Below are 26,838 nucleotides of genomic sequence, written 5' to 3'. Positions count from 1 at the left end.
GATATTTACTTTCTTTTTCACATGAATTTATATCACTGATGTACCCCAATCTCACAAGTAATTTGTGAAACTAAAGTTTGTGTGTAAATTTTTTGGTACTGCCTGAAATATCTCTTGCAGCAAAAGCTGATCAGAGCCTTGTTTTCTTACTCTGGGCAGTCATGAGCCACATCTGAATTTTTCTGGTGTTTTGACTGACACAGTTGCTCATGTACAAACAAAACATGACAATCTTGGCTTCTTTTAAAGGGCTTTGTGGAAAAGCACATTTTTATTTTTCAAAAAAGTAGCATTTGTACAAAAATGCACATTTTACTCAGCCCCACTGGCTACTTCAGATGAGAATATTCACATTACCAGCATACAAAGTTGGACCAAATATACCTCTATGATATCTCTTATACATAAAAGTCAGTCAGCCAGCATGATGGTACTAGAAGCCACACCAGGTTATGTGCAAAGCTTGCATGCATGTTGCTCTTGTTGGTGTGTGTTGCTGTATGGTTATTTATGTATGCTTAGTACTGAAGCCAGCAGACGTCTGGGCTGATTGATAGGAAAAGAAGGACCTCCAAGCCTGTGCAACCCCCAAATCCTCCACCCATTCCCGCATATTGTTGTTCTTATGATGGGTATCAGTGTACTAAAACAAGGCTGAATAGCAAAGAAACCAGTCAGTCGGCAGGATAATAGCGCGGCTTTGTGTGAAAGGAGTACGCAGCCAATTCAAATACAGGATGTATTGTGCGACCATTAAATCACACAGCTGTCTGAACAGGCGTGCAGTCTAGTTTCCATGTTTCCGTAATAGACCAATTAATGAGGTTTTCTATCGAATGATTTATATATAATAGCAAACTTAAAGAGGTATTCATTTTTACACAATAGAAAAAAAATTAACATGTTTTTTTTCCTGTGCTGCTTGTTTATATGACTTCAGGCTTCAAGAGAGATAGCAGACATGGATCAGATGCTAGAGAATACATCAAGCTATTATAGGTTTGTCTCCAAGCCATATTAGTCACAATGAGAAAAAATCTGCTCAGTGTATATATATATATATATTTTTTTTATCTCAACCTGCCCCTTCACCATTTTTATTTCTGGTAGTGACTGTGACTTTTCCCTGAATGCATCTGATAATCTGCAAATTTGTTCCTTTTAACTGTGACATTAGTGTACAGTACCAGTCAAAAGTTTGGACACTTTTGACTGGTACTCTATATTGGAACTACTAGCCTCGAATTATTTTGAATATAATTTGATTTGCTCGAGTGCTTGCATTATTTTTCCACATAACCACATGAGTCTCATGCCATGTTGTCAACACTGGTCTTAATTATTAGCAAAAGCCAAAAGACTACTGTGTTTTTGTTTGTTCTGTTGTTGGAGAACAATAAGATCACAGTCGTCTTAGGTTTTAGCTGGTAAGGGCACTATGACATGAAATACAAAGTCCTCGGAGTCACACTGGCTTCAGAATAGGCCTTCATAAAGTAATAGGACGACAATTTTTTTTTAAAACCACTCCACCACAAACACTGCTCCACCATGGCACAGTGTTAATGCCTCACAGGAAGAAGGTTCCTGGTTTCAACCCGCTTGGGGCCCTTCTGTGTGGAGTCTGCACTGAATGTGAAGGCAGATAAAGTAAATAGAACAAGCACTGTATGGATGTAGTGTTAAATGTGGGTTGTATTCTAAAGTGCTTTGAGTGATCAGTACAACTAGAAAAGTGCCACATAAATAACAGTTCATTGGGGGATTAGTGTCTGTGTGCACATTATTTTTCAATAACGTCATGGTGAGTGTGGGCTTATGTGGGAACAGGGTTGGCAAGGCCTTGATCATTCCTGTGCATAGACTCGAATCTTTGTAAAAAGCACATAGCTATTCTAGCTTAAAACCAACTATACTGCAGTTTTATTCAAATACACTTTCAAAACATTATGTGCCATCATTTTCTTACTTTATGTCAGTGTTTACTGAATTGTGCGTTGTGGAACTTTGTCACAACAATGCAGTCATTGCTGCCATATACAAAGTTGTGAGCTGTTAAATTAATGTATCACTACAAACTCATTTTCCTTTTAAAGGCAGCTCCAGTCCATTGGGGCAGAGTGTAACACATCAAAGGCCCTGATTAATAGCGTATTATAATAATAATAACGAGGTAAGTGAATCACTTTCTTGTATGGAGAAAACCACAAATAACAGCTAGTACAGGAGAACCACCACCAGACTGCACCACAGGTCTGATGGTACTACTTGTCTTATATGTTCTGCTGGAAAAGGTATGTCTTCATTATACTGGCTAATGCTAACATGGGGCACAGAAAGCTGAAGAGGCAATAATCCCATCTCAGAGAAACTTGGCCTAGTTCAAAACACTGGATCTGAACCAGAGGCTGCAAGATAGTCTTTTGGATCGTGTGAAAGTATCTGATAAGGTAACGGAGGCAAGATCTATACAAAATATATCTGAAGAGTGGCGACACTCTTTCATAAACATTTGCAGTTACCATGTTACACTCAGATCCAAGAAATGGCTGTCAAAAGTGCGACTGATTGACTGCGCAATTAAAAGAAAAACTGACGAGTCAGATAACTATTTAATCCAAATATAAAGTCATTCGGGTACACAAAGTTTAAAAACCACTGCTTTCAGTTATATGTAGTATGTGCTCACAAGTTAGGCTTTAGAATATATGACACACAGCATAAACAGCTTAACATTTCAACCCATATTATGTATGTCATGTGTACATCAATCTATTGTTACGATCGTGTACTATCAGAACGTGATAGTAAGCCAGGAGGTGAACGTGGAAAATCACCTCAAATTTTAAATAATATGCAATAAGTAACTATGTAAAATCAATAAAAGTCTAAAGTTGAATTCTGACATTTCTGGGCAACTACTGACATAATAAAGAAGTGGTAAAAATATGACATCATGATGTTTTCCCATTTTCCTGTTTGGAAATAGTGAAGCTGTTGGAAAAGCACGTCATTTAAACTGCAAAGATGACAGCAGCACTTTTCTGATTGTTAGACAAAGACACTCTATAAGCAAAGATATTTTCTGGGTGTTTTGAAGACAAGGTCCAAATCTGGAAATTAACAGAAAATAATGAGCCCATCAACCAATTACTGCCCACAGGGACTAATAACCAAAGCAATTATGGTGCTTTAGAAATGAGTAAGAGTAATGAGTAATGTATTGCATTTTTCCAGTCAAGGGCCCAACATCAGTTAGATGCATACAGTAGATTACAGGCTCTTAGTAGTTGCCAGTGGCATTAGAACAATAAAGCATTAAATTTGATAGGTTATTGTAATATACAGTGCATATTCGTCAAATGGAAAATGAACAGTTGGTCCAAATGGAAAAATGGCATGCTATTAAAGTGCAATGCTGTCTAGTGTAATATTGATTAGTAAATGGGGTGAGAGAGATAAGCAACACGGTGCCATCTCTTTAAGATAGTCAGAAACCAAGTGCTAAAATCAACATTCTTACATATGTTCCAGAATACATACATACATACATACACACAATTCCTTCGTTAGAGAGGAAATTCTCAATCTTCACCATGAAATTATATAAACAGATATTTCTTACTTCAAGCTTTCATTATCTTTAGATTTTTCAGACACATACAAAGTAGTGTATGAGCACAGAGCCAATGTTTTCTCCGAAGTGATAACATCAAAAGTGCTGTGGAAATCTCCCAAAACCTACATGCAGCGTGTCACCAAGCCAGGAGCCTACAGTCAAAGGCCCCAACAGCAAATTGCCAATATTAAGTGAGGGTGGCTGTTTGGACTGCTGCATAAATAATAAGAACATTTTTAGAGGAAGGGCAGGCACCTGGGTATAGCCATAGGGGAGACACACACACACACACACACACACACACACACACAACACACACGTATTTCGACCACATATAGAATGTGTACATGTGTACATGCTAATTCAAATAATTGCAAACATGTGTATACAGTACACACAAAATTATAGACTGTACATTTTCTGCTAACACATGCATGTGAAGGGTATAACTAATACAGGCCCACATACACTGACCCACTTGTATATACATTTAGTGTATACTAACACACGCATGCACACGCGCGCACACACACACACACACAGACACACACACACACACGAGTACATTCGCACATACAGCTCAAAAATAAACATGTGAAAGGGGTAGTTAGTACTTAAAAGCTATGCATACACAAATACACACAGGTGTGCTTGTGTCTATTAAATCAAACATGTAAGCATTTACACATACATACACGTGTACTGCATACACACACACACACACACACACACACACACACACACACACACACACACACACACACACACACACACACACACACAGACATAAGGAAATGCGTTCAGCCTTTTTGTGCTGATAAGGTTCACCTAAATATTGTGTTGAGTCGGCCGTTGAAAGAGCCAGCTGAGTTCTGTGCTATTCAGACAGTCTTATTATTATTACTATTATTATTATTACTATTATTATTACTCCCAGTTTCTTTGAGCTGGGATCCAACAAACAGGACTACAAATGACCTGCTGGGTGTGGGTGGTCCCCTGTAGCTTTACCTCATCAATCCAAACAGGCTAAACTCAACACACACTCTGTAGCAGAGTAACATGAAAAACAAATACGGTTGCAGGATATTCAGCTATTGACTATCACCACTGTGCTATGATGATAATGTGAATTATACAGAGTAAGATTAAAGTCATATTAGGGCACTGCTGTTCTCCATCACACAGGAATAGAATTTCTTGACATTGGAACAGGTATTAGTTAAACCAAGTTAAAGAGATGCACTTGATGTGAGTTGTGCGTCAAACATTATATTACACCCTGAAATCTAATTTACAGAGAACTGTGCTAAAAACTGATGTATTTGTATGTACACCTGACTGTGAATAGGTTGTTATGGGAGCCTTACAGGTATGTAGTTGAAATGGTGATAAATTTCACAAAGAGATGTGGTTTCATTTGAATTGAATTGAACTGAATTCAATTCAGTTTTATTTACATGGCACCAGTTCATAGCGACAGTCATCCTGAGGTGAAGAATGAGGATTATGATCTGGGCAAAATGGGAATTGCCCGAAACCCAAAAGGTTAATGTCATATTGTTTGGGTCTTCACGACTGTATTTTTTTAACCCTATATTTTACTTTACATCACATACTTTACATTAACAATCTAGATCACAAAAGTGCAAGCTATCCTCCATCTTCTGACCTTATGATATATGATCTACACTTCATATATGAACTGTAGATCATAATCCATACTGAATCTAGAATTTATCTTTAGCTAATTTTGTTTGGGTTTTATCAGGTTATCTCAGTTTTCTCGCAAGGGTTTACTTTGCATTGTCTGGGTAAATAAAAAATGAAAACTTGGATATACGGGGGTGGGGTGGGGTGGGGGTGTCCAGCAACATATTTTTGCCCTGGTGCCATTCAGTTGGTGAATCTGGGCATAAGTTTGCCAGGCTCAATGATGGACACACAGTCCACTTTCAACTTTAATCAACCTATTAAGTTACATAATCAGAGCTTTTTCTTCAGAATGATATAGCCAGTGTTCTGTGGTCCAGATATGATTGGCGGCCCCTGGACTGGGAACCACCATAATAAAGCATCTGTTTGGCTGTACTGACTTGTTGCATATATTGGCATGAAAAATTCTGTCCAATTGCCCAAAAAGATAGAGCAGACACAGAACACTATATGCACATGCAGCTTTTATTTCTACATACAGCATCCATGGATTGTTCTGTATCTGAACTAAAACTGAACTTGAACATTTTTGTGATGTAAGATGTAAGCAGTTGATGCCAGAATTAAATATTAGCTGATGGCAGGTTTTCACCAAAACTGCTAGTATTGAGCCTAAAACACCCATCAATCAAAGACTGTTCCAAAGACATATGATAAAAGCAAAAATGTCACAGTTTTTGTATGTTTAAGAAAAAGATGACTGCAGAAAAGGTTCTTGCTAACAAACATGGACCCATTTTAAATGAAATGATAAAATGATGACATAGAATATAGTCAGAGGTAAGTCAGAGGTGAAAATCTGAAATGCTAACCTCCATTAAGCTCTTTTCTATGGCTGATTAACATGACACCTCAGTGATTCAATTTATTAGGGGACTGTTTAGATTTCTGGAAGATTGCTGTAAACACATGATATCTGGCATCTCTTTCCTTAGAACTCCTCTGATGCATGGTAAGTGACACGACAGCCACAAGCACTCAGCACTAAAGATGGAGACAAGATGAAAATATTCCACCACTTAAAAATATTGTGTATCACGTAATGACACGATACAAGTAAACCTATGTATGTAGACATAAAATGTGCCATTGTTCCTGCTCTCAGCTGAGATACACCAGGTTGTGTTTAGCAGTAGTCCACCCTCCATATGGCTTCAATGGAATTTATGTTGGGCAGGCACCAATAAGACAAATCTAATTAGCAACATTATATCATTGGAGCCAAATCTAATTTCAGTCCCAGTGTGTTTTAGTCATCAGTGACTCTCTCCCCTCCTCTTCTTCATCTTCTGTTCTAATCCCCCCCCCCCATCCGTCCATCTCTCGATGTGAGTGTCACCTGCCCTCCGAGCTGGCGACGCCAGGTCTCGGCCTTAGCGTGAGAGCCCATTACACTGACTGGAGGCTTTGTTTCTCTGTGAATCTGCAAAAGAGTGTGTTTGTATGTGTGTGTGTGTGTGTGTGTGTGTGTGTGTGTGTGTGTGTGTGTGTGTGTGCTCGAGGAGAATGTCAGAGATGGTGATTTGTTACATCAGCAAGAATTCCAGCTCTGAGATCCTCTGAATGTGTGTGCAAGGAGACATGTAGAGAAGTTGTTGCTGGGTTTTGATCCATTATATTTCAGCAGATTATCATAGAGCAAACTGTTTTCATAGATGAGAACAGAACTGTAAATATCAGTGGGAATGGTGAGTTGTGAGAAATTGTATATGAACGTTTGAGGAGGTTGCAGGAAAGGTAAGAGTGTGTTTGCAGTCATGTTCAAGGTCTATGTTGCCCACTCCACTTGGAGTCTAAGCACTGGGGCCACAGGTCCCAGTAAATGGATGCTCTGTGCAAGATACCATCTGCTTCTGCCCATCTAAGCCTCAAACTGACACACACACACACACACACACACACACACACACACACACACACACACACACACACACACACACACACACACACACACACACAGCCTATAAACAGCCCCATATACAGTTCAAATGACAACAGAAACACTTGCAGTGCATGCATACTAACATGAAAAATCCATGGTGCAAATCTGGTAAAATAAATTCTGTTTCATTACAACCTAGATCATATGTGAATCATATGTGGTCAGGATGACATGTTGACTGCTGCCTTGTTGCAATAGAAAACCACAGGAATCAGAGCTTCAAAATCAGGAATGCTTTAGACATTACTGGCAATGCCAGTGTGGAATATCACAAAGAATTTAAAAAGAGGAAGGCCTGAGCAGTTCGTTTATCCATCTGCATCCTGAGGTTTGGTTTGTGGAAAGCAGGATTTGAAATGGTTCTATGAGTGACAATGTTTCAGAGTATGAGGTTTTACTATGGTGACTTCATCTTGAATTACTATAATCAATATGATGTTTTGGGAAGTTTTGGTGTCTGCTTTGTGGCAGCAGAAAGCCAGCACACGTTCTCTGATAGATATAGCCATGTACACCTGCTGTAAATGTTATCACTCTACATGCTCCCAACTCTGAATGTACTTTATTTGTGTCCGCTCCTCTGGAATGACACATCTCAAGATAACCGCCCAACATCTTTCTGATTTGTCTATATTTAAATTTATTAGCCATCAAATAATTTGTCATGACATAAACATTTGATTTTAATTTTGAAGACTTTATTGGATGATATGTTCTTGTATGTATATATATATCATTGTATGGAATATAATTGTTGTTTCTCTTTAGAGTGGTGTCAAAGATGAATTGCTGCTGCTTTGTGACAAACAATAAAATTGTTCTGTTCTATTCTATTCTATTCTATTCTATTCTATTCTATTCTATTCTATTCTATTCTCATTTGTTCATCTGTTTTCACTGTTACAATGACAGTATTTAGCCTGTGCATCTTTAATAAAACTAAGTTTTCTTGTGAGGTAAAAATATAAATGTTTTGTTAGAACTTGTTCTTCATTGTTTATTTTGTTTTAAATTATACTCTGGAGTAATGTTCATGCAGTTGATATGGAATCTGATCAAAATATCTAAAAGCACTAAATTTTCAGTCTGTAATAGACCAAATATAAACTATTGAATATAAAGGGCATTGGACACTATTTATGAGCTACTTTTAAAATAAATCACAAAAATGAAAATCATTTTACATTCTAAAATTCAATTAGCCGTATCTTTGTTCATTATATTACTCTCAATATAATATATAGTTACTATTTACACTGGTACTTAAAATATTGGAACGTCTGTCGGTACAGTGTGAGTAAAATTAAATGGTCTAGTCGTCTGGGAAAGTGACGTGAAAAAAGATCATCATCTGTTTCCAGAATCGGTGACAGAGCAGATTTCAAAGGAAAAAGTATATTTCTTTAATACAAGGAGTTTCAATAAAAAGTGCTGGTAGAAAGATGAGAGTACTCTAAACCTCTGCAAGTAAAATCAAAACTCGATAAATCAAGTGAGAAAATACAGAATGTTATTTTTGTAATCATGGCAAACTATTCCTTTAAGCTTTTCACATACAGCCAGTATCAATATGGACCACTTGTTCAATAAACAGGTTATCAAACAAACTGCATTCATCCATCACACAGTAACCACGATAAATGGCACTGTCAGAACCAGGTTCCTTTTTCTTTGTGAAACCACAACTTGTAGCCATGCCTGGCTCTCTCCTCCTTACAGTACAACAAGAACAAGAACATTTCCCATATGTTACAGTGCAGAAGTGCTGTGCTATTAGATTAGCCTACAGAGACTGAAGCCTCTCTGTCTCTATGAATGGATGGATGAAGGAACCAAAAAGTCCATCACATTCCCTGTGGATGATGTCTTCATCGTGGCTGAAGGCGCAGGAGAAAGAGTGTGTGTATATATCACGGGTGTATTTTGATGTAATGTGATCAGTAATGAATTTTGTGTTGCATTAAGGGGGTGGAGGGGGACAGAGGTGGTTGGGAGGCAATACCATGGGGAACATGAAGCGACTGACTAGTAGTGTCCACGATTCTCCAACATCTAATCAAATGAAGAAAAGCAGAGAGGGAGATGGGAGAGAGGTGGGGTCAGTAAAAAAGAGTGATGAGAAGAGAGGGAGAAAAGAGAGAGAGGCTACAAATGAGGTTAAGTCCTAACGGGGTGGGGAGGGTGGGGGGTGGACTCAGTTGGATATGGCTTGGGATGTTTGGGAGGGGTGGGGTGGGCTGGGGGGCTGATAGTCGATGCTAAATCCATTAGGGCCTTGTGACCATCGCACTCCCTTACCCCAAAACCCTCTGCACCCCCTCCCCCCCACACATTTAAGTCAAAGGAGCTCTTGTTCACTTGGGGGTGGAGGGTGGGGGGGGGTGGGGCAAAGAGAGCATGCTGTCGCTTCCTAAATGAGTTAACCATTTGGACTGTCAGGGCCAACAGCATGTCTGCACACACACACACACACACACACACACACACACACACACACACACACACACACACACACACACACACACACACACAGGCAGGAAGCCTCAAAGTAAAGCCGGTCGTGTGCTGATATGCCATAACCTCCCACACACATTCAGACAACCAGAACATCCTACAAGTTTGGAGCTAATCAATTTCTGGACCTTGACCGGGAGCACTGTATGCTGGCTGGGTGGAAGTCAGGCTACATAACAGGACACTTAGCCGCCCTGAAAAACATTTCTAATGAGGGATCTATGACCAAAAAAAACAAAACAAATCAAAATCAAACAATAGAAAAGTGTGTATGAAATTCTTCACGTGCGGATTAGGACACACATTTCTACAAAATCATGTAAAACTGCAATTCTCATATTCATAATGTATCTCAGCAAGTCACAGTGTGTTGAATGGTGCATTTCAGTGAATGTGTATTTTTGTCAGTTTGTCAAACCACTGATATGTGGCATCATTCAAGCCTTAGCATTAAAGAATAAGTGTTTTCAAGTCAGCACAACAACAGAAGTCAGAAACCCATTAAAATGTATGTATTTATTGCCTGCTGTAATAATTCCTCCCTTCTCATACAGGTTATTAAAAATATAATTTTCTAAGTATTTCTCAATAGATGTGATGAAAGTCTAAATTCAAAGCCCAAGTTTAGTATTTTCAACTTGGTTCCTGTTTTGTGTCACTTTCTTCAGTGTTTTCACGCTAAATTACAGTGAGAACTCACTTAAAGACTTTTATTGGATTTTGATTTTTTAAAACTCAGACTGCTGAGGCCCAATATTAGCTTAACATATTAATCTTGTAAATATAATTTGTACAAAATAGGGAAAGTTTATTTTTGGAACCATTCTAAGAAAGTCTCTTTTACTGCTAACAACATACAAAAATAATACCAAACAAAACCAACAAAACCAAACCAAACAAAAGAAAAAAAAGGGCTCCTGATGAGTGTTTTTGAACACACTTAAAAAACTGTGAATCTATCTTTTACTGCTCCTTACAGATTTATTCAGACATGCCAAGAATAATGGGTTCCAGCTATTTAGGCATCCCTTCCTCAACTGCTCTGATTGGTAGGGACACCAAATATCATAATCCTATTTTCATTCTGATTTTTAACTTTCAAACAATACATAAAATTCCAGTGTTATGTTAAATGGACAGCGACAACATTGTTAGTGTGGCAACTTTTTAAAAAAGGCCTTAACGTAAAAGATGAAAATTTAATGGAAAACTGAAGGATAATATATATATTTTTTATTAATTCTGATGCATGATCATGTGTTTATGGTCTGGATGTCTGTATGCATGCTTTTCAAAGTGTGTTTGGGTGTTGTTGATCCTCCACTGACCTGTGGCAGAGCCTACTATATCCCTAGATGGGGACTCAGACATGGCGTCAGCCAATCTCTCTCGCAGGCCCTCGTCGCTCGCGTCTGCTGAGCCAACATTGTGTCGTGGCACGCCAAAGCTCTCTGGCCAGCTCCCACATACCTCCAGCAGGGTTACACCACGTCCATCAAATTGCCCTGCATACAAACATGCAGAGAAACACAGAGTTAAGGTTGGTTTGATTACCAAATAGATTAGAAGATAGAACAATAGCAGCTGTGCCACTTGTCTAATGTAATTTAGAGATGTCCTGAGCTGATAAACACGATGGGGATTGGGCGCCATCATGACATTTTAAAGCTGAATTTATTTCTGTAATGTAATAAGATATAATAAAAAGAAACACTGAGTCAGACTTGCATCAGCACATACACAATAGTTGGGATTAGGGAAACATACAAGAAAAATTAAAACAGAGTCTCATTTTGTTCCTAGACTATAATTATGTATGAATGCTTAGTTCACTGTGTCAATAAACATACCAAAGCCTTGCAGTAAAACAACCACTGTCTTGTAAAGTTTATGGAAAATAATTGATACTCATTGATACCGGTCAGCAGTAGACGTGTCATGTGTGGTCACTGATGAAGAGATTATTAAAATGATTATGATAAAACTGAGCAATGTGAGACCATTTGAGAAACTGTGTGGCAAAACCTGATCACGAGCTCATTTTAAGTGGAAAATCTGTTGGATCACTGTTGGATTAAAGCACAGAGAAAAAAAATTACAAATAAGATGAGCACTGAAGGGGCCACAAAAATTACAACAATTTACACTAAAACTTGTAATTTTTTTATTGGGCCCTTCCTGAAATGTTTTTCCTTTTTGATATATGTTTTTGTAAAACAAACAAACAAAAATACATTTTATTGCAATTGAAAATATCAGACACATATCGCTCCTATAGTCAGCATGAATGACTCTGCTCAACTCTTCAGCTGAAGACCTGCAGATCAGCTGCTTTTGAGTCACACACACAGAACAACTTGTAAGTACAACACAATCTTCATGCCTGTCAAACCAAATCCACACAGGCCTATGCTGCATCTTAATCTTTCTCCTTTCTGTCTGTTGTATTTTCTGCAATCAGAGAGATCTTGCACTTTGGAGCCAGAGAGTCTGCAACTTGCCCTGTGTGTGTGTGTGTGTGTGTGTGTGTGTGTGTGTGTGTGTGCGTGCGTGCGTGCACATGTGTGTTCCTGTCTGACAACCCAAGCAGCCAAGCAGGCAGGCATGCAGGCACTCAAACAACTGCTTTATTCTATTAGTGTGTTCATTTGACTGGGTCATTATGCCTGCAAGCAGAGGTGATAAAGGAGGATTTAGAAGTGGTGTTGGTAAGGTGCTCCAGTGACTCATCACGCTAACAAACAAAACAAACACATGACCTCATGGCTTCAAAGTCAGCTTATCATCATCATCGGTTCTACATATCAGTATCTCTCTCATTGTTGAGGCCCAGAAATATGTTGCAGGCAGTAGTGCATATAAAATGACTGAATCTAACAAGCACACTATCTTCATATTAGCATTCTGACTGCTTGCTGGTGGAAAATCATGCGATTCAAGCGGTGAATCGAACATTGAAGGAGTGAAACATTCAGGGAATTGTACAATCAGTGCATCTAGAGGAAGAACTTGGACAAATTCATTCAAGTTTACTATAAAGACGAGAAAAGCAGCAACTTTTAGGGTTGAAAAATGAAGCCAACATTAAAGTGTCAAACACTTTATGGCCACTGGGGGCTGGCTCCAGAAGTGAGGCAGTCTCCACAGACTCCCTATTTAAAATGTCACATTTAACAAAAAGCATGTTTACAACCAGGTACAGAAAATGGTTTTAGTCTCTATGGATAAATCCATATCATAACTGTACAATGGGTGATTTTTAAAATAACATCTTTTTTTTTTTTTTAAAGCTTAACTAATGATTATGAAAAACCATAATGATTGAGACACATCATGCTCATTTGATCAAAACCACAATTTTCTCCAAACTTTACCAAATGAAGTTATTTTGCTTAAACAGACTGCAGAAACAAACCTGGGTCTGAGGTGTTACATTTACTGGCTGCATCATGAAGACTATGATGCAGCTTATTTTCTGTATATTTTTAAATTATATTAGATTATTATAGTTTTATTTTAGAAAGTCTGACTTTCTATTGCATGGTACTGAACAGGAGTGGCCCTCCAATCTCATTGTACATCCTGTATAATGACAATCTTGCATTCTCTTATATTCTAGCTTAAAATAGTAAGCTCCTAAAAAAATAGAGGTGCATGCGAAAATAATTAAATGCCCTAGAAGGGGCAGTACAGTAATTAACAGAGACAGTTATAAACACAAACCCCAGTTTTATTGCCTTTCATTATTTAGAAGATATATTTGGTTTTGCAGTAGTTTCAACAGTACTTTTAAGCTCCAGAAGGCTAAAATCACCCCACATCATCTGCAATGGACAAGATTCATATTGATATTTCAATCATAGGTGGGCGTGACAACTAGCAGGCAAACTTCCCAAATGCTGGTAACAGCTTTGATGGGTGAATCAGTCATATACAACAGAAATCTGTTGATGGCTTTCTTGTCTGTGAGCTACTAACGTCACTTCAACATGTCAGACTTCTGGCCACAGCTTAGCATCTTTCAGGGCCATGTGGGGATTCCAACAAGTTGCCTTGTTAACCTTCATAATAGCTTTAACAACCTTTAGTGCAAAACAATGTTTCTCCTAATTCTGAATTCACAAAGCATATGTAACACAGGTATAGTGCTCACACAATTCCTGCCACTCGCACAATCCCTCACACCACAACTGTAGTTAAATTAATAAATTATATTTTATTTTGTTTTTTGAACAGTTATTATATTCTCTTTCTATTTGACAAAAAACCCCACCTAAAATTTAGGTTTTATCAATCGACTGCCAAAAGTTCTAAACATCTTACATAGGAAAGAGTTTCACATTTGTTCTTCTAGTTCAGCACTAGATCATTAAATTTGCCTCTGAGGATTAATAAAATAAGTTAAGATAATCACAGTATTTTTAAAGTAAATGAAATGAAACTGTAATGAACTCCTTGGAGAAATCAGCGTGAAATTCAGAGAACTCATGACACCGAAGGCTTCATGACTTAAAATACCAGTGAACTTTGGCCGTTAACAGTAATCAAAGAAATCCTTTGGCTTAATAAATTTGCTGAACAAATCTAAATAAATGAATACTTTATTCACACTTGTTGTAAACACTCTCATTTAGACAGGCGGACACGTACACATACAGGAATGTTTCTCTAGTGGTCTTGTGGGTATGAGGAAAACCCCAGCGAGACAGCAGACAGGGTGAAATCAAAGGAAAAAGTGAAGACCAGGACAAAAGAGATCTTCTTTTCCCAGAAAGACTAGCAGCCATGAGCACAACTGTGTGTGCAGGCTGCAAGTACAGAAGGAACAAACAGAGAGAGACTGACGGTCACTGGTAAATATGAAAAAAAGACTACTAGATAAAACCAGTAAGTTAAAATAAGCAGTTTCTGGCTAAGGTAAATCAATTCAATCAATTACTTGTTTATTTGCCAATGCTGCAGTTTGTTACACTAAATTGAAAGGACTGTAACTAATGATTAAAATTCATATCACGTTATTATCATCAGTGCCATGAAGGCCTCACCATGTGCTTAAATCCAACCATCTACCCACACACTCAGGCTTGTGTGAAGATCTGAGAAAAAAAAAAGATCTAATGAAAGTCTAAAATACACAGACATGTAATACCTCTGCCAAAACGGTCAGCTGAGGGTTTTAGTGAGTTGTACCTTTACAAGCAATGAGGTACACTTCACTCTGTAACACTAAGCTCACTAGTCCAGATGGGCCTTTACAGCTACAAAATTCAATTCAGGCTTTGCAAAGACACACACTCACAACCCAGTTAGCCAGCATCAAATCAAGCAATGTGCAAGACATAATAACATATCACCTCTGAGGCAAAACACAGGTTTTTATAAGAGGTTTTAGAGGAAGGCCGAGTGGAACTAAAGGGGAATCTGTGCAAAACAATCCATCAGTCCAGCACGCACAAACACACAAGCTGCTACTGAAGTGAAGTTATCAGGAAGCTAAGCCACTGTGTGTGTGAGAGTGAGTGTAAGATTGCATGCTCTCGGTCAGTGTTATCACAGTAGGGAGCACGGAGGCCCATGCAACCTCTCACCCAAGCATTAGCACCTGTCACAGGCCTACAGCGGAGCTGAGATCTGCCAGGCCGCAGACTGACACACACACACACACACACACACACGAATACACACACACACACACGAATACACCAAACAGCCAGTGACGTGAAGTATTTACCCCTTCTGGATTTCTTAGTATGTTTTTTTTTCTGTTTTTTTTTTTGCATATTTCTCACACATAAATGTTTCAGATCATTAAAAAATAAATAAATATATATATATATATATATATATATATATATATATATATATATATATATATATATATATATATATATATATATATATATATATATCAGACACAGATAACCAGAGTAAATACAAGACACAGTTTTTAAATGATGATAGCCAGTGAGCCAGGCAGGTTTTGAATGCTGTGGCTTCAAAATGATAAGAGCTTGGCTGAGGGTTAGGAAGAGCTTTACGTTTATCAGAGGAGGCTTTGACTAATATTGGTAGTTGAAGGCCAACAGCTACCAATGACAGTTGGCTGTGAAGTTCAGATGATTGAAGGCACAAAGAATATCAACAGTCCAATCTTTTTGGACAAAATTACTTACATCTTTTGTAAGGATAAAATTTTGAATGATAAAATTCCCCTATCTGTGCTCCATGTAAAAATGCAATGTTCAAGCTAATACGAGGCTTCACTGCTAAGACAAATTGGTTTTTTCTTAATATACAGTCATTTTAGGGCACAATTTCCTCTTTCTCTGTCAACTGAAGCAGTAGAGTGTATTTTCTGCTAAAAAGACTGTAACTTTGGAAATAACCCCCTGTCCTTGACTAAATGCAGGTGTTAAAACCTCACATTTGCCTCAAGTGAACCCAAGAATGCATTTTTTTTTTCTTTTTTGCTCAAAATGGACTATGGATTTTATCCGTTTATAATCTCATTAACACGAAATCTTTTCACATCCAGATCACTTTGCTCAAAAACTATTTTAATGCACATAAGATACTGCAATTTATTTAAAAAAAAAAATAAAAAAATCTTTTTTTTTGTGTGTGGTATAACATCATGATGGGAACACCTACATGGGATGGAAAAACAAGGCTTTCCGCTGCTCTCTGTCCAGGTTTGTTCAGCCAAAAGCTGGCAAATCCAAATCTGGAAGTTAGTAAATTGGACACACAAATGAGTAGCCACTTGGCTTGTTAAAAGCTTGTGGTGCAGAAAGTGTACATTTTGGTACAGCACAGCAACACACTCCTCCAAACCCCGTTTTGGAAGCATAGTGGCCACAGCAATCTCTCCTTTTACATAACTGACACTGGAAGTAAATTATGATTCAATTAATGCCATAAGATATGTCTTAATGTAACCAAAAAATGATCAGGTTTTATCACTATTGCTCTAGAACACTAACTTCACTGAATCCTAAAGCAAACAGTAAATAGCTTGACATTAGACAGCTACCACATGTTAACTAATTAGCTCTCAGGTTCCCTTTTGACAATGAAGAATTTCTTATCTTTCACCTCCAAACAGCATAATTCTTCACCAGTCTGGGCTGAAAACGCAGCACTGTCTATGCTTTTGCTTGTTTTCATACTGCTGGCAACGTAAGTTGAGGAATTCTTAAGACATATGTAAATTTTGGCAGAGTTTTAGCTTGCTGTTTTTGGTGAAATAATAATGAGCATGCCTACTTTAAATGCAAATTTAATTAATGCAGTTACTTTATCTTTTCACGGTATTGGTGTGAGCAGGACAAGTATCTCTCATTGGCATCCACGTGTTCACTAATGACCTCTATTTCTTAATTTCTGCCCATAAATCTTTGGAAATGTAAAGATGAGATGATTGCTGGAGGAAGATTGTTGTTGTTGTTCCCTCCATGATGTTAAAACCCAGCAGGATTAAAAGCCACTCTCCGCCCAGCTGTTAGCCTCATATACTGGCCCTACTTATCCCTGTAGCCAGTACTGCTTTCCTTAAAGATTTAGTCATACTGCAACAGAAGTCACCTCTCAAAGAGATACAACAGAACGAGTGCTTCAAAATACAGCTGCAGACAGTCAAATTGAGGATGTTTACTGAGATTAGATGCAGTATAAGAAAAAACTTAAAATGAACTTAAATATGAAACTAAATTATTTTCAAATTTTTTATTCACGTGTTGCTGCATGGCAGCTTCTATCTCTCTGCTAAATGGCTTTTAAGTTGCACATTTTAATTAATTTTTATAAAGCTATCTGTAGCTTGTATACCTTACTGCACAGAAGTAAATTGTTTTTTTTTTAAACCTTATATTGGCAGGACCACAGTTCCATTCAGCCCCGAACCTTTTCTTCAGTCAGCTGCTCCCTTTATGGCTCGCCACAGCAGATCATCTGCCTCCATCTCACCCCATCTCCAGCATCCTCCTCTATCACACCGACCCTCTGCATGTCTTCCTTAACCTCTAAATCATCACAATTACTGAGAGGACAAGCAACAAATTCCCTCATATAAAGGATGGACTCATGGAAATTTTGGTATTTTTGCAAGCCCCTAGCACTACATTTATATAAAATTTAATCAACAGCAAACTATTACACTGCAGCTCAAATGCTCATTATACATTTTCTGTATCAAAATTGTAATTTAAAAACTAAACAGTTACTAAAGCCATTAGATAAGCTTTGGGGTATAAGAAAAAATGGGAAAAAAAATCTCCTGTAATGGACAAGTACAGATATCCTGGAGGTCATTTGGTGATTAAATTGGCACACTGCTTTCTGGGTGTTTTAATTTATTTATTTATTTTTTTTTAAAGAATACTTGACATCTTTTTGCAATAATGAAAAGAGAACAAAACTGTCTACATTTCAATGCATAAATTGCGCAAGTAGGGGGAAAGCTTGAAAAAGGCTGGATGAGTATTCAGTCAGAATAACCAATCAGAGAGGAGCCAACTGTTTTTATTATTGGGGTGCTATGCAAAGAAATGAAAATAACGCCTACTTACCCGTAACATATATCTCAGACTAAATTTCTTGTTGTAAATTACTCTTATTTGCAGGCCATCAATTTTTGCATTATAAAAACAAAACTGATGGCTTTTCTAGAGTTCAGTGACAGAGGAATCGCTCAGTCATCTTTGACTGTATACCCTGTTAGCCCTTCAGAGAAGAAACAATGCTGAAAACATGCCCCTATCTGAAAGATATAAAACTTAACTGAGTCTCACATGGTTAGAAGTCCAATCACACATATACACACACAGACACACAAACACTACACACACAAATGTATAATGTCCTGAGTGCTCATACCACTGTTTCTGGGTTACCTGTGCAGGAAAGAGGCTAATGCCTAGTTAGTCCTAATTCAATTAGACTTTACTGCAAGGGGGCTGACTGAACTAATTTCTTTATTATAGGGGCTGTATAATATGTAATGGTGTGAGTGTGTGTGAGAGTAAGTGGTGATACTGAGAATTCAGGCACTAGAAAAACACACACAGTCTGTTACCTACAAACAGATCATAAATCACTTCTGGTGGGGTGTGCATTCATTACGAGTTTATGAGGCACATGTCTAAAATCTCATGTCATTCAATACCACAGCTTTGCAACAAGTCCTGTTTAGTCAGTCTAAGAATGATCAATATTTGGTGACTGGATCAGAGATGTCACTTCAATCAAAGGCTATTTTGAACAGTAAGTAGTGGTAGTATTATATTGGACCAAATTTTACTGGGAGATTATATTTTAGTTGATGCACCCCCCCCCCCCCCCCCCCTCCCCAACAAATGCAAAGAATTTGATTAATTTTACCAGGAAAGTCAAGTTTTGATGGATGGTCTCTAACTGAGTTAAAAAACAAAACAAAACAAACAAACAAACAACAACAAATACTAATATTTCAAGGCTTAGGGCAATCCGCTTAGCTTTCTGTGTTTATAAGAAACACATAAATGCACAGAAGCTAATGGCACTCTGCTAGGCATTGTGTAAAATACACACAGTGTGTTTTGGTTGGAAACAGTGACTCTAAAGTAGAATTTTGTCCACATCAGTAACACAAGAGAACACAAGTGTGGATCTGATCCTGAAAAATTACATATATTCTGTATCATGCAAATTTGAACTTATTCAGTATAAAACTAGAACCGTAGTCCTTTACTAATTATAACTTATCTGTGAGGACTTCATTTGAAGCATGCATCCTAAACTCCAATCAACCAAAAAAATTAAAAGGACCTGCCTAATGTTTTTGTAAAGCCAAAACAGATCTAATAAATCATGGATGCAGGACCTTGGTGTGCCCTGTGGTGTTTGCTGTGGGACACTAGCAACAAAGCCCTTGGGTCCTGTGAGTTATTGGGTGGCGACTCTGTGGATATGACTTGTACTGGGGCATCCTGTGCATGCTCAGTCAGATTGGGATTTTAATATTTTAGAGACAGAGTGAATACCCTGGCTCTTGAGCAGTTTTGTAATGTGGCAGGCAACACTATCCTGCATGCAGAGGCCGCTGCCATCGGGAAGTACCATGGTGATGTGCTTGGTGTGGCTGTTACACAATGTTTAGGTGGGTGTCAAAGTAGAATTAGGTCCATAAATATTAGTATTTTAGTATAATTTTTCCTCTGTATACCATCATAGTGGATTATAAATGAAACAAAGGTATTGCATTAATGGCTGCAATTAACTGTTACAACCATTCTTATACGGTCACACATTTTACCTCTCAAAAGTAACTGGACGAATTAGCCCACCACTAGCTAATATTTAGTAGGTTTGATGCAGTTTCTTTATAATGATGAAAATCATAATCTGGAAGCAATATGTTTCTTGCAAAGTGGTTTACTGCTGCACACTAGTTGTGGATAATTTGATTTTTGGAAACAGGTCTGGATCTGGACACAAAGGAAAAAAACACAAATGCTATGCTCTGTTATCCTGTGTTTATGCAGCTGTGGGCAGGAAGGAGCCCTTACCATATATCATATCACATATAGCTGGAAAGACAGCATAAGCTCAAGTCACTGAATGCCATACCCTTCCTACAGTTCAACATGGTTATTAGGCAGAGAACATTTATTTAGACTCAAATACAACATTAACATTCTATCAGGCTAACTTGACAAAAACCCACTTTTAATAGACTATCACTCGAGCATGCTTGTATGACTGTGCTGTGAACACGTGCTGACATCCCTTTAGGCTGGATGTCTGTGGCCTATCAGAGAAAGAGAGAGGGTCGCTGATATCCTCAGGGAAACACAGAGTGCTAGCTAGCTGGCAGAGTAGGTTTGTGGTGCAGGGTTAGTGTTAATGGATATGTAAGCTCACAGGATTAGCACCCATAGGTAGGTATATGTGTGTGTGTGTGTGTGTGTGTGTGTGTTCTTGACAGGCAGGGCCTTTCTTTCATTACATTAAGGCCAGTGCTTCTAAATCATTTACTCCCTTTTACTCCCTTTGCAGTCTCAGTGGTGTCAGCTAAGTGTTAGTAATCCCCATCAATACCAGGGTCTGCCTCAAGGCACTTTACTCACTACCACACACACATGAAAACATACAGTATTCAGATATGAGGATGCATTAACCTGTATGCAGTTAATTGAGTCCACTGACTAACACAGACACAGACACACACACACACACACAGACACACACACACACACACACACACACACACACACACACACACACACACACACACACACACACACACCTACCACCCACCAAGTTAATTTGAGCCAAGTCAAATTAGACAGCACTTCTTTGCTCAGTATTAGGCTTTAAGTGCAAGCCATAGCTTGTATGTGTCTGTCTTGGCACCATCTCCTACCACATCCACACACACACACACACACACACACACACACACACACACACACACACACACACACACACACACACACACACACACACACACATACACTCTCTCACAGACACATACCCAAACAGAGGTTTCCTTGAAGCCTAAGTCTGACCCTTAATATTTATGTTCAAACCCTAAACTCTGGACTGAAGCCATGTACATAGACTAGACCAAGAGTTGCTAAATACTGTGTAAAAACTTCAGTCTAATGACAAAACACTGCTAATGTCATCACTCTTCACAAACTGATTCAAGATAAAATACATAATCCTGAAAATAATATTAATTATAAAAGATAAAACCTGTCTTTACCTTTACCATGTCAAGGAGAGGGATTCCGTACATGGTGGCACTCTGGCACTTTTCTAGTCTTATCAAAACACTTCAAACAGCAAGTCACATTTTACAGCACTTAATTCTATTCACTTCAAGGACTTTATTTTTCTTACATCCACGGCCAACTCAGAATCAACAATAAACCTAACATGTATGTCTCTGGACTGTGGGAGGAAGCCAGAGCACCCAGCAGAAACACACACAGGCACAGAGAACATACAAAAACACACAGAAAGACACTGGCCAAGGATCGAACCAGCAATCTTCTTGCTATGAAGTGACATTGCTAACCACTCTATCACTGTGCTGCCCGAGGTCTGTTTACTTAAATTGTTGAATATTGCTGAGTACTAAATTCAAAATACATTTCTGGAGATCTGGAAAGAGCCTTCTAATTTTTGCCAAAACCATGTCAAAGTGATGTCATCAGGGATATCTCCAGTTCCTTACATTTATAACAGAAAAGGTACAAAGTGCAGGTGTAGTGGCAGGGTATGTGATTTTATCAGGTAGGAAGTGTTTAAAGAAATATACTAGTGAGAAGCATTACAAGAAATGTAGGATCCAGTGTTTTGAACCATTCTTGTGGCTCATACCTCAGACTCTGTTGGATTGATTTGGACCATAATGATTATCTTGACATGCCTTTATTGGGTTCTCGCTTTTTATGGGGATTACTGAATCAAAGTTACACACACACACACACACACACACACACACACACACACACACACACACACACACACACACACACACACACACACACACACACACACACACACAGTTACAGCCCTAGCAGGGCCTGCTGTGACTTTTGACCTACTGGGCGTGGCTTGCTCTTTCTCCAGCCTTAGGTGCCACCCCTTTTGTACAGCTCAACTCAGCAATGAAGCTGGTATACTTAAGGTCAGAGAGAGGAGAGCTCCGGTGCCAGAGAGCCTTTGTGAAGCTCCTTGTGAGCACTGTGTGTGCTGAGGCTGCTTACTCCTGCTCTGTGGAGAAGAGGGTGTTTTTGTGATCGAGGTCTTTTACCTTACGCTGTTGACTTAGTTACCATCTTCTGTGTTTTGTTTTTTCTTTCTTTTGAAGGTGAACGCAGCCTGTCCATCTCTTTTAGTTGAACCAATAATAAAAACCTTTTACTTTAACTCTTTTACTCCGAATGCATCGCCGTGGCACAACATACTTCAAAAGTGCCCCCGTTCGCGGACTTCCGGCAACAAATACCGTAATACCTCTATATGGCTGTGACGTGCAATTTCTGGGCTTTCAGGAACCGTTTGCATTTTTTCGATAGGGCGAACAGTTGCGGAGTTACGGTAATAAGCCTGCTGATCAACGTTCCTTTGATCCGCTGATACGCCACATCTCAATCAGCTGTTTGCCGCTATTGAGGGCAAGTAACAGGCGCTTCAGCAGCGATCGCCCGGCGTTAAAGGGCTACCAGTTTTGCCTCATTGTCTCCTTTTTTCAACCTGGACACTTTCTGTTACTTCCCCACACCCCCTGGACTATTTAGGGGAATGTAACAAGTGGGGGCTCATCCGGGATATGACAAACGATCTGACATTAGCATTGTTTGGCTTTTGATTATATTCTGTTGGTAGGTGGCTGACACTGTGTTACCTGCGGAAAATACAACTTCCCAGTTAAGGCAGGTGAGTGTCCAGATGAGCTTTTCAACACATACATAGATTACTATGTTGTATTATACAGACAAGCATATACAGACAGGGTAGTTCATAATTGGTCTGAACCTGTTTTTATGATTTGTTTAGGCCCTTTAGTTTCAACTAAGGGAAATCTTTATTCAGTACACAAGGACATGACCAGCCTGAGCATACCCCTACCTTGAGTATGAGCATACCAAAATTAATGCATTGTTTTGAAAAGATCCAAATGAATGAAATGCCATTTGGGTGTCAATCACCAACAAACACCTAGCATTGCTACATTTCTTGTAAGATTGTGAATACTTTTAAATCCAGAGAAAGACTATAAAGATCAGAATTACAGTTCACACAGAGCACACACTGTCAGGCAAAACAAGACACCTGTAACCACATGTTACACTGTTTACACAACCAATCAGAGTTGTAGTTTGAAACTTTCAAGAATATGATTTGAAGTGTATAAAAAAAATTTGATCCTGAGAAGAAGACAATGACAAATAATACACAAATCTTTTAAGAGTTAAGTCCAATATGAGGCCACAGACAGGAAGCAATGGCAAATAATTGTCAGATGTCTATGTGCAAGTTGCAAAAAAAGAAACATGAACATTCAAGGCAGACACGAGCTGTATTTATATCTCAGATAAAATTTGGAGTACGTTACCGACTTAGCCTACTGCACATTTACACAACAGAGGAAAATGATTCAATATGCTGATAGGAACCAGCCGACAGTCATTAGGGAACTTACTGTATTAACATGCTTGTTTTCACAACTGCACATATAGAGTAAACAGCACTGGTTTCTTTTTAACCATTTAAAGCCATCTGTAAAGAGCTTTGTGCCCAAATCAGCAGGCAGTCGGTCACCGATGATGATGATGTCTTTTGAAGGTTCTGTTGCACTAATGAATGTTAAGGAAAAGATGGCGTGGAGGTGAAGAGAGTAGTAAAATTAAAGTTGCTCGAGTAAAGGCCTCTCTTTGGTCCTGTTGTTGGTTTCCAGAGGGCATTAATAAAGAGCTGAAGGCTACACTGATTAGAAGGAGGCCATATACTTAACACTAAGCAGACCCCTGATAGGGTGTGTTTGCTGACAAATGAACAGGCATACTTTGACAGCATATATGTAAAAACCATACTTGAACAAGTGCAGTGTATGTGTGAACCTTATAAGTGTGATGTGTTTTAACAGTTGAATTAATCTCACATCAAATAGGCAGTTTGGTTGGTATAACTTAGTGCACTGTGTCTATCAAATATAATATCTGAATTCAGGCACATACTGTAAGCTTACTGAGACTTGATAAACTGGGCTTGAGAATCACATGTACATATGTAAAGTGTTCCCAGGTGCGGTGTGCAGACAAATCAAAAGGGGATGTGGGTTGAAACCTGTTTGAAATCTTTTCCATAAAGTGATGAAATGGACCAGAAAATACTTTTGATTTGTTTGGCAATATTACGTTCTAATTAAGATTAAGTTAAGGGTGGCTGATCTGGAAAAAAAGATCACATGACAATGATTTAAGCAATCCACAACTGAATTACAATTCTAACCACAGAAATGAGCTCATATAGTACACATGTTTAGAGACAAAGCTTGTATCTTGAATTCAAAGCTAAAAGCCCAGATCAGCACGCTACACAAATCTGCATCTTTTTCTTGCTCTGACTTTATTTCTGAAAGTTGTATCCCTTTCTCTGCTGCTTTGATGCTTCTTTCTGAATGTTGGTCTCCTTGCTGCTATTATTCAACCACCATGCTGCCTTCAATTAAAAACAAAAGAAAAAAGTTACACCTCTAAGATGTAATAGCATGTTCACTGAGTGTTGTCCTAATTGTGTCACAATCAATGCTTCTGCTTAGTTCATGCAGAGCATAAAAGTTCTGGAAGTGTCATTAATTATTCATTTCATGTACAGTTCCTTACAGTGACGCTGAGGTGCTAAACCTAACAACAAAATGAAAAACACAACAAAACTTCACTTTAGGGAAAGAGTTGGGAAAAATTTTTATGTTTTTGAATTAATGGAATCCAAGTCCTTGGAAATAAGTCTATGCCATTTCCTGTTTCTACACTATACACATATAGAGATATATGCAGCTGTGAAAAAAACATTTCCCCCTTCCTGATTTCTTAGTTTTTGTTTATTTGTCACACTTATATGTTTCAGATCATCAAACCAATTTTAATATTTGACAAAGATAACCCAAGTAAATACAAAATTCAGTTTTTGAGTTATTATTTAATTTATTAAGTGAAAAAAGCTATCCAAACCTGCCTGACCCAGTGTTAAAAATTCTCTACAGATTGTTTAAACTCAACCAAATTGAAGAGTTTTGAAGTATAATTTTTTTTTAAGGTTATGCCAAAGAATATCAATCTGATTTAAGTCCAGATTTGACTAGCCCACTCCAAAACCTTCATTTTGTTTTGTTTTTATTAGTTTTTTAGCCACTCAGAGGTGGACTTGTTGGTGTGTTTAAAATCATTCTCCTGCTGCATAACCCAAGTGTGTTTGAGCTTCAGGGCACAAACTGATGGCTGGACATTCTCCTTCAGTACTTTCTGGTAGAGAGCAGAATTCATGGTTCTATCAATTATGGCAAGTCCTGAAGGAGCAAAGCAGCCCCAGACCAACACACTTCCACTAACATGTTTGACTCTTGGTATGATGTTATTTTTAAGAAACGTTGCGTTCATTTTAGAACTTGAACCTTCCAAAAAGTTTAACTTTTGTCTCATCAATCCACAGAATATTTTCACAAAAGTCTTGGGGATCAGCAAGATTTTTTTTGGCAAATGTGAAATGAGCCTTTGTGTTTAGGATGGTCAGCAGTGATTTTCACCTTGGAATTCTCCCATGGATGCTATTTTTGCCCGGTCTCTTTTGTATTGGTGAATCTGATGTTAACTGAGGCAAGTGAGGCCTGTATTTCTTCAGATGCTGTTCTGGGTTCTTTTGTGATCTTCTGAAGAGTCGTCAATGCGCCCTTGGAGTACTTTTACTAAGCCAGTCACTCCGGGGAAGGTTCACCACTGTTCAAAGTTTTCTCCATTTGTGGATATTGACTTTTACTGTGGTTAGCTGGGCTTTGTAACCCTTTCCAGACTGACAGATATCAATGACTGGTTCTTATTTGTTCTTGAGTTTCTTTAGATCATGGCATACTGTGTTGTGTTTGGAGATCTTTTAGTCTGCTTCACTTTGTCAGAGAAGTTCTATTTCAGTAATTTCTTGATTCAACAGGTCTGTCAGTAAACAGACTTGGGTGAGGCTAGTGTAATTAAACTAAGCTTTCCAAAAATGTGCTTAATCACAGTTAATTCATGATTTAACAAATGGGGACAATTACTTTTTCACACAGGGCCAGGTAGCTTTGGATGGCTTTTTTCCCCTTAATACATGAAATAATCATTTTTTGTTTTATCTTTGCTAATATTAAAATTCATTTGATGATCTGAAACACACAAGTTTGACAAATATGCAAAAAAAAAGATTGGAAGAAATTGGGAAGGGGTAAATACTTTTTACAGCAACATAGATGTCACACCAGCTTCTGTTCACTGGAACAATGTGTGACCACCAAATTGCATAT

General features: G+C 38.3%; 1 protein-coding gene across 1 annotated transcript in view; it reads right to left on the bottom strand.

The window, feature by feature from the left end:
* bcas3 (BCAS3 microtubule associated cell migration factor) overlaps nucleotides 1–26,838 on the bottom strand; it is a 479,890-nt gene that overhangs the window by 24,846 nt on the left and 428,206 nt on the right. Inside the window, exon 23 of the mRNA XM_030744094.1 lies at nucleotides 11,120–11,296. Within this exon, the coding sequence (XP_030599954.1) occupies nucleotides 11,120–11,296 (177 nt within the window). The remainder of the gene's footprint in view (nucleotides 1–11,119; nucleotides 11,297–26,838) is intronic.

Source organism: Archocentrus centrarchus, chromosome 13 (genome assembly GCF_007364275.1).
Source record: "Archocentrus centrarchus isolate MPI-CPG fArcCen1 chromosome 13, fArcCen1, whole genome shotgun sequence".
Taxonomy (NCBI): domain Eukaryota; kingdom Metazoa; phylum Chordata; class Actinopteri; order Cichliformes; family Cichlidae; genus Archocentrus; species Archocentrus centrarchus.
Note: the sequence above shows the minus strand (reverse complement) of the source record. Positions and strands in the feature narration are given on the sequence as shown.